Source organism: Bidens hawaiensis, unplaced genomic scaffold, assembly GCF_021521415.1.
Source record: "Bidens hawaiensis isolate Kalapana, Puna unplaced genomic scaffold, B.hawaiensis_p1.1 tig00001685_1, whole genome shotgun sequence".
Lineage (NCBI taxonomy): Eukaryota > Viridiplantae > Streptophyta > Magnoliopsida > Asterales > Asteraceae > Bidens > Bidens hawaiensis.
Window position 1 is genome coordinate 3,082,905 of NW_027491095.1, and position 9,428 is coordinate 3,092,332.

The 9,428-nt window shown below is 34.9% G+C and overlaps 1 protein-coding gene across 1 annotated transcript; it reads right to left on the reverse strand.

Moving 5' to 3' along the window:
- Nucleotides 1–259: 259 nt before the first annotated feature.
- Nucleotides 260–3,428, reverse strand: LOC143593423 (gamma-interferon-responsive lysosomal thiol protein-like). Its single transcript, XM_077073057.1, has 6 exons — nucleotides 3,036–3,428; nucleotides 2,374–2,442; nucleotides 1,425–1,565; nucleotides 1,249–1,341; nucleotide 895; nucleotides 260–598 (listed from the first exon to the last, which is right to left on the reverse strand). The coding sequence occupies exons 1-6, from the start codon at nucleotides 3,327–3,329 to the stop codon at nucleotides 372–374; spliced, it is 825 nt and encodes a 274-aa protein (XP_076929172.1). The 5' UTR covers nucleotides 3,330–3,428; the 3' UTR covers nucleotides 260–371.
- Nucleotides 3,429–9,428: the final 6,000 nt, after the last annotated feature.

Genomic DNA, 9,428 nt, shown 5'->3' on the forward strand with positions numbered 1-9,428 from the left:
GTTATAAAGATCCATTTTTCAAACAAGCCAACCATTGGTAGAATACTATGAAGATAAAAGTGGTTTTAAGAAACATAATAAAAGACCGCTTATTTTTTAACATCTTAATAATACATTATAACTAATTAAGTATAGAAATAATGAAATATACACCATAGTATGCTTTTGTCCTCTACATAAAATACAACATTAAATATTCAAATAGCAACATACCCACCCCTATTTAAACTTCAATCACATAACTCGTCCGTCAAGAAACAACGTTGTCCAAACATCATTTTTTGCCGTGCAGAGAGTAGTTTATAAGAACTATTACACAAATTTACATTGGGAATTTTTCATTTGCTTGCAGTGGATTGTGTTACCTTCTTTTATGCTGCCCTGTTTCTCTTAAACATTAAGGACATAAGATTTGATCTTAACTTTGACAATAAAGGACTTGATGAGTCATCTGGATAAGTAACTGGATGAAGAGGGATGACCCTTTCATGAGGGGCAACAATCGGGTTTTTAGCTGACGCAAGACACCTCAAACAAGCTTTAGGCAAAGTGGGCCCCGTGTACATTCCACATATGTTGGTTATAATGTAAATGTAGTCTTGAAACCGCATATCACAATGAGTTTATGATGGATGAGTAGCTTTAGTATGATGCGGGTTGACCAGCGAACATTTTTGTATATATATTTTCTTTATAAATAATTAACGTAACAATTATGATTCAAAACATTGTCTATTCAGGGATGTTGACAAATAGGCCACCCAACTATTCAACCTTTTTCATAAAAATGACGTGCATATTGAAACTACTTTACGTAATACCAAAATAAATAAGTTGTTTTGCGTAGATCAAATCCAGTCAAAAACAAGCTAGGTGATGAATATTGAATACGACCCTAAAGATTTTTTAAACAAACAAAGATACCCGTGGTTACTTTTTGTAATATGTGAATTAAAAAATTATCAAACGCCAAAGGATTGAATGAGACTTTTATTTGGATGAATTGTAAAGTAATTTAATAGTTGGGTGCGGGCATCTAAATGAACCAAACATTAAGTGAACAGTTCGTATTTCATTCGTGTTAATTCAGTTTGCTTACAAGCCTATTTGGGTGGTCTTAGCAAATGCATTACTGTTTCAACGGTTTAGGATATAACACACATTCCAAACTGACCCATTCATGAGTACTATATTACCACTATAAATTAAAGTATTGATGGTTTTAAGAGTAGAGTTAAAGAAACTAACATCATAAAGCGGTTTTCCATTGACAACAACCCACGGGACATATTTCTTTGGTGGTTGAAGAGAATTCGTCACGTCTGCGTATTGTAGTTCAAGCTGCAATATGTGAATTCAAGTTAATATGTGGACTTTAACTTTAAGTGCTCAAATAATTAATTAAACATGTGAGAAGTGTTTACCTGGTTTCCTAACCCGCTAGTGTAACACTCTTTCACGGGTGTTGGGTCCAAACTTAGTTCTTCAAAGCATGATTCCCACTTATCAAACTTTTCATAGTAGAGGTATCTTTCCACGCAGAAGATGAAAGGGAAGTGATCATGCTGCATACATATTACATGATTGAGAAAAATAATATTCACGAGTGTCAAATTGTCACTTGAAATGATTTAAGCATATTGTGTAACACTTATACAAGTTAAAACATATAGATCATCACAGTTGGATTAATTATTACTCCTTAGTACACTGCAAATAAAGTTCAACCACAAGCAAGAAAAATCAGTCAGAAATTGAACTGCACAGATGTACTCTTACTGATTTAACATACAAGCAGATATTAATTATCTTGATAAAGATATCTAATCCCGATTTACAATCCTAATCAGTGTAGTAAAAATCGGAATTACTCGGCGACAAGTCGCTAATCGGTGGGTTACTGATTGTTTTTTTGCTAATTGGTGACATTAGGTGGTAATCGTCAAACCGATCAAAAGTCGGCCCAAATCGAACCTATTTCTTATTTTTATATTTTATTTATTTTTTGAAAGGCAATCGGACCTTGGTTTTCTCATTGATTTGTTATGTTTTAGAAGTATTTATGTGAACAATTTTATGTAATTTTTCAAAATTATATATGTATTTGAAATTTTATATATAAAAATTTCAATCGATTAATCAGTATTCGGTACCCCCCCCCCCCCCCCGCCCGACTAGCGAGTCCTACAACACTGATCCTAATAATCACGATAAGATCAAAACAAGCTAATCTACTAGAACAAAAATCAATATATTCAAGTATGTTTGGATTTCCAATCCAAACTATAACAAATCCAGTCATTCAATCATCACAGAAATCATGTTTATCCTAAAATTCAAACCCATACAGACACAAAAGCGGTCAAATCTTACCACATCAGGCCAAGTATTAATCGCGCAGGCTTCCACAGTATTTAACAGACATTCATTTTCACCATGCTGCAATGAATCCACACAGAAGAAGCAACAAGTTAGATCTTATTATATTCCTACTTAAAACCAGCGCTGTCCAAATTCCAAAAGGCTCGAAGCTCGCTTGGAAAAAGCTCACTCGGATTGCAACCGAGACAAGCCAGCTCGGTTTGTAAACGAGCCAAGTTCGAACCATGGGTGGCTCCCTCGTTAGCTCGGGTCTGTTTAGCTCTGATATTTTACTTTTATTTTATTTTCTATATATTTATATATTTTAAACTTTTTATGTTTTAATATTTAATTATATGTTATGTATTAGTGTAAACTTGATCTGAACAATTGAACTTGTTATGTATAATGTTAAACTTATTTTGTATTCGGTTGAACTCGTTATGTACTTTGTATTTGGTTGAATTCATTAAGAACTTATTTTGTATTCGGTTAAAATTTATTTATAAAATTTCTGTTTTATAACTGAGCCGGCTCGAGTTCAAATTTTCAGCTAGGTTTCAAAATCGAGTCGAGAGTCCAAGCTTGCCCTGGCTCGGCTCGTAAACAGCCCTGCTTAAAACCTAAAATTACATTCTAATTACACAATTATAATAATAATAATCATCTGGAAAACAAGTGATGTTGCCGTTGGAGTTGACCTTAGCGTTACCGTACGGATACAGTTTCACATCGGCTATCGCACCAATTCCTTCGGTAAACACATCGATCAGATAATTAACAATAAAGTTCTCGCAGTACGGACAGAGTGATTCGTAGTAGACTGTAACTTGAACCTTCTCAGCTTCTGTTACTTGAACGTTCTGCAAATCTTGCACAGGAACGATCTCAACAGAATCAGTTGAAGATGAACACGTGTTGAGTGTGAGTAAGCAGATTATGCAGATAAGGAAGATACGAGCTTCCATGGTTGGTTGGCTCAAGTTTTGTGGAGCTTCAATGTCAATGCTTTGTTTGAGTCGTAGTTATTATTATAACAAAGTGTGGGTGTACTGATATTTTGGGTAGTTTGGGGGATTTACAGCTTTGGTACTTTTTTGAACTCTTATTTGTTTTGTGTTTTAATTTTTACGGGCTTTTACGGTCCGGTTTAAACGATTTTGATGAAAGATTTCTATTATGTGGTTTTAGAAAATAATAAATCAAACCGGTCGAGTCAAACAAGCGTGTCTAACTGTTTAACGTGGTTCGATATGAAAAGTGTTTTTTATTTATTTATTATCTTTAAATCTTTGGTTTGTATTATGTTTTGAAAAGACAAAGTGAACATTAAAAGTTTATATAACTTATTAGTCGATATTAGTTTATACTAGTAGTGTGAGAAATGATATTTCTAGCTTTAACTTTTGTTGACAATGACAATCACACTCTATTGGAAAACTAACTATGTATGATTGTATGTCCCTGATGAACAATTGACTGATTTAAATGTTAATCAAAATGTTGTAGATTAGTTTGAAACGACATTAATAAGTTTTAGGGTTAGACGAGTTAGTTTTTCGTTAAAGTGGGATTGTCATTGGCAATAAAAGTGGAAGTTAGGAGTTTTATTGATAACATTAAACATTGTTAGCATGAATAATTATCGGTCAATGAGTTATAGTACGGATTATTAAAATGCAATTTTTCTTTCTAAAATGATAAGCTCATTTATGAATCTTGCACACACACAAAGTGAAACTTTATTATTTGATTTAGTATTTACAGAATCGATTAGTGGATGGAAATGTTAAATCTGTTTTGTTTTTCAAACAGTAAAGTGTTGGTAGAGCCATATAAGTTGCAATCATCCGGTTAGTTTATTCTTATTTAGAGGGTTTGATAGATTATAATTGTTTATAAACATCTCTTGTGTTTCTTTCAAAGACAATATAGGACAAAAAATCAAAATATTAGTAGTATAAGGGGTGTTTCTGTTGTTCTTCTATCTTTCGCTGTAGAGTGCATTGATCAACATGCATTACAATAATAATATATACAAGTGTATAACAGGCATCCATGGACTAAGGAGCTTGTGGCTCTTGTTTGGACAAATCAATACAAAATCAACCTTAACATTTTAGATCTTATATTATGATATAAATAACTTATATACATAAATCCTTGTGAAAGAAAAAAAAAACAATCAAGTTATGAACAAGTTGTTTTTTTTTTTTTTTTTTTCGTATGATGTTAGGTAGCTATCTTATTTTTTTTTCCATAAAAATTGAGGCATCTCCTAATATAGATTTGTTACTAAGAAAAATTTAATAAACAATTTATAACTAGTTTTTTTAATCCCATGCATGCCGAACCTACAATGTATGATAATTGATAAGTTGTTGCATATTCCACATTTTTATTTTTATTTTTTTTTTAAATTGCCAAATTGTTTGAGCTACTCTATGCTTCATCTCCTATATATTGATGTGAGAAGAGTTTGTAAATTATAGGGCGAGATTTTGAGTGGTTGGAAGTGTAAATTATAGGGTGGAGAGAGAAAATGTAGTGATTTTTTGTAAATTTGGAGAAACTTTGTTTGTCCCTATTTATTTTTAAATATTTGTTGAATTGGTTGTGAGTAGAGGAAAGATAAAAATGTAATGATAAATGTATAAACTATAAAGTAATATTATTTAATTGAACAAGAGAGAAATGTAGTGTTTTGTAGTGTAATTATAAAGATGAGGATGGAGAATGGAACGAGAATGCTCTTAGACAAAAAAAAGGGTGTCTAGTCTTTAGAGAGCTTCTAGGTGCTAGGCTTTCACATGGCTTTTATAGATGCGTCTACTAGGTTTTATAAAAGATGGTTGTATGTTGCAATCTTGTTGTATGGTCAAAAGAGGTGGCTATCTTTTATGTCGGATGTCTTTTATCTTTTCGCTCTTTTTTTACCCTCGTCCTTAAAACACGACATTAGTTGTCTCTTTTTCATCTATGATGGACACGTTTACACGACACCTGTGGAGTCGTAGGAAAATATCATTGGCTAAATATATATAAGTATTATTTGCCTATATCTATTGATACTTAAATTTCGATTCACGATCGTCGTGATCTTCACAGGCGAAGTAAACAGTGTTATTGTATTATTGGTTTAGGGGTCTAGGTCACTTTGAGCGATGCATATTTGTATCGTGTACAATGAGCATATATATCTTTGATACGGCTATGCACGTAAAGTTGGGTTCTTGTCATTGAAATAAGTATAAAATAAATTGGCATAGACGATTCGCAACATGACAATAAAGTTCACTTTTAATTACAGTTTGCTACCTTGTTGTTTGTGGTATTCTTGTTGTTGAGTTCATTTAGAGTGACTTTGCTCTCGAGCGGGCCTGATGATTTCAACCTTGATATTTTGGCAATAGTTGGTTAGGTATGTTTTGGTTAGTGTTCCTTAAATATGTAAATTTCTTTTAGTCTAGAGAAATCTGCATTTTGTCTCCCTGGTTTATAGTCACGTTCGATGGGTTTACCCTTGATAAAGAATTTGTGAAGTTTGGGCCCCTGTGTTTCTCCGGCGGGTTCCTCTTACTCCTACCGTCAGTTGACCCGTCGTTGACCCATTAAAAAAAAGGAAATTACTTTATTACCCCTGATTCGTTTATAACAACTCGAGCTACCGTCTTTCCCTGATTCGTTACCATCTACGGCGATTCTCTCAACCTGTAATTGAGCGGCATTATCCGGCGACCCGATTGACGGATGTCTCAATCCAAGTCAAGTCAATTCTCCTCGGGTTCACCTTCCAAGCCTTGTCGTGCAGATGAGCTTTGTGTGAGATGTTCATGTGGTGCTGCGACATGTTACCGGATATCCAGGACCGATGCAAACCCGGGGCGTCGATTCTTGTGCTGTGTAAGCTTTAATTACTCACGAATTAGGGTTCTAGTTTGTTAAACGATGATGATTTGGTCTGTTGTGTTGCTTAGGTCAATTTTAGGGTTGTTTGTTTGTTAATCTGTTAATCGATGATGATGATGATGATTTGGTAATCTGTGAATTGTGAATCGAATTAGGGTTGTTTGTTTGTTGATATATTTTGTCCGTTACAGAAGGGGAGTTGTGGATGGCTAAAATGGGCTGATGATCCCACATGCCCTAGTTGTGAAAAGGTAATTCAAGCAATGGTGAAGATGATGAACAAGAAAGATGATTTTGCAAGAATGAAAACCAAAGAAGTAACAAGCTTGAAGATGTTGCTAGGAATTAGTTGGTTTTTGTTCTTCGTTTATGTGTGTTTTTATTGATTAGCTGTTAACATTGTCTTTGTAGTATGGGATAATGTAATCTTTGTTGTTGTTATTTAAGTTTATGTTAAATTTTAGAGCTTCTTGTTTCATCTATTTACTTTAAATTTGTTTTCCACATTATCAGTCATGTTGCAGCCATGATGAAACTGAGAATGTTGAGTTAGGGAACGATGATATTTGAGAAAGTGCAGTTTGACCAAGACAAAAGTCAAATGGAAGACAAGGAATATCAATTGGGTGAAGATGAGTTGATGGCTTATTTAGTGCAAGAAGATGACTTATTTAGACCAAGTGAAGAACATGAAACGGATCCTGGTGATGATTATGACCCTGAGTGTAAGGCCCCGTTACCGGTAGCCCTACTTTCGTGTTGGATTTACTCATAAACGCAGTTCTAAATAACAGAGTTAATTAAAACATTCGCGGAATATAAAAACTTTCATAAAACATTACATAGTTCATAACTTGTCTCAAAACATCCTTTGTCTTTCAACATTAAAGCATTAAAATTAAAACATCATAAGTCTTCAGATGCCAGACTCTTATTCTTCTGCCATGTGTCCCCACTCAAGCCAGCTGTCTCATCCTACTCACCTGCGTGCATACTAAAAGTCAGCTACACTGAGTGAGTTCTAGTTAATCATACATTATACAATACACATAAACTTATATTCTTTCATTCATACTTTCATACTTTCTTACTTTCATACTTTCTTACGTTATAAAGAGCATTACGCCCTACATTCCTCGAGTATTATTAGGGCTCGGTACCCTCCTTCCTCGAGTATTATTAGGGCTCGGTACCCTCCTTCCTCGAGTATTATTAGGGCTCGGTACCCTCTTTCCTCAAATATTAGTAGGGTTCGGTTCCCTAGTTCTCGAATATTAGTAGGGTTCGATTCCCTCTTTGTTACCATACAACCATACATCATACCTCGAGTATTATTAGGGCTCGGTACCCTTTTCGTAACCATACAACCATACAACCATCATTTCCTTCTTTTATTAACTTTATCACGTTCATACACATAAGCATACAGATCATACTTATCTTATACATAGCGTTACAACCTGACAGTACGTGCAATATCCGAAGATCGTTCACGTACCATCAAGCAATCATTCATACATTTCACATTATTCACATAAGGCATACACTTACCTCTTAGGATAAGCGTATTAACAAACATATTGAGTATGCACACAGCCCCGAAAACATAACACATAAATGGGGCTAGAAACTCACCTGAAGTCGGTTACGTTCACCGTTAATTGTTATTCATTTCTTCAGTTGGGCACGGCTAACTGTATAATAATTACATGTATCAATTAACTACCTCATGTTGTATTTCTATCTTTATATAACCCACAACGAACGGGGGTCCGGGGGCAGCGCCCCTGGCAGCGGGGTCTAGGGGCGGCAACCCCTAGCAGGGTCCAAGGGGCAGAGCCCCTGGCTGGGGTCGAGCTGTCTTAACACATTTTTCATTAGGTTTTTAATTTATTTTCTAAATTGCTAACTCCAGCGAACTTATCATTAAGCGAACTTAACAATAAGCGAACTTAACAATAAGCGAACTTAACATCAAGCGAAGTTAAGTTTGGCGAAGTTAACCTTGAGCGAACTTATGCCAGGCGAAGTTATCAGTTAGGCGAACTTAGCCTTAGGCGAAGTTATCAGTTAGGCGAACTTAGCCTTAGGCGAAGTTATCAATTTAGGCGAACTTATCAGTTTGCAGGCGAAGTTATCAGTTTGCAGGCGAAGTTGCCCAGTTCAGCCACGGGTTTGGTTTTTATCAAGCATTTTGACGATTTTAATACCCTTGTTATGGTTCGACATCACCCACTAACGTTCCCTAACCATTTCGTTCGTATATATATCCCGTATATACTATAAAGCTTGGATTTTTAAGCTTAAGGACGTTCAAAAGGCTAAACGTTCAATAAAACGTAAACTTTAAAGGTCAAGAACATACCTTTTATACGTTCGGTGTGGTCGCGGTTTGCTTGGTTATCTCGTATATTGAAGATCTAATAATGGTTGGCTTGATTTTTGGACTCGAATCCCGTTCTCTCTCTCTCGCGGCCGTGTGAGGTGATGGATGTGTGTGTTTTTGAGTGTGTAGAGATTTATGAAAGATGGAAATGATAGTTAGGGTTTTAGGATGGGTTAAGGAGATATTTATATCCCTTAAAGCCCATGGACCTAAGGCCCATTACCCTTAATCCATCTTAATTAATCCAAGTCCATGGTCCGTTCTATACTCGATGTTAATTAATAAATAACGCGAATCACTAAACGTAACTTTCTTTATTTAACATTATAATATTTAGGATGTTACACTGAGGTTGTGAAAGAAGCTTTCAAGTACACCAGTGAGCTGGAAGAAGTTTACTTTCATGATCCATATGAAGACGATCCAGTGTGGGACTCTGACTGGTCAAATGATGATTGTCATTGGAAGTAACATTGTAGTTGGTTTCTAGTATTGTTTGCATTTGAATTGTACTTTAATTTGACATGATTAAATCTATTGTAATGTTTGCATTATTTGCCTACATGCTACTAGTTTTAAAAGCATTAACCAAAATACTGTCAAACATAGCATACAAACTATCATGTCCCAAATCAAACACACATGCTACAAGTCTTAGATTGTTTCAAACACAAACCATGACATGGTACCAGAAAATTCAAAACAAAAGTCTTAAATAGTCTCAAACACACACCATCAATCTAACTCAAACACAACTTTATGGATGACATCA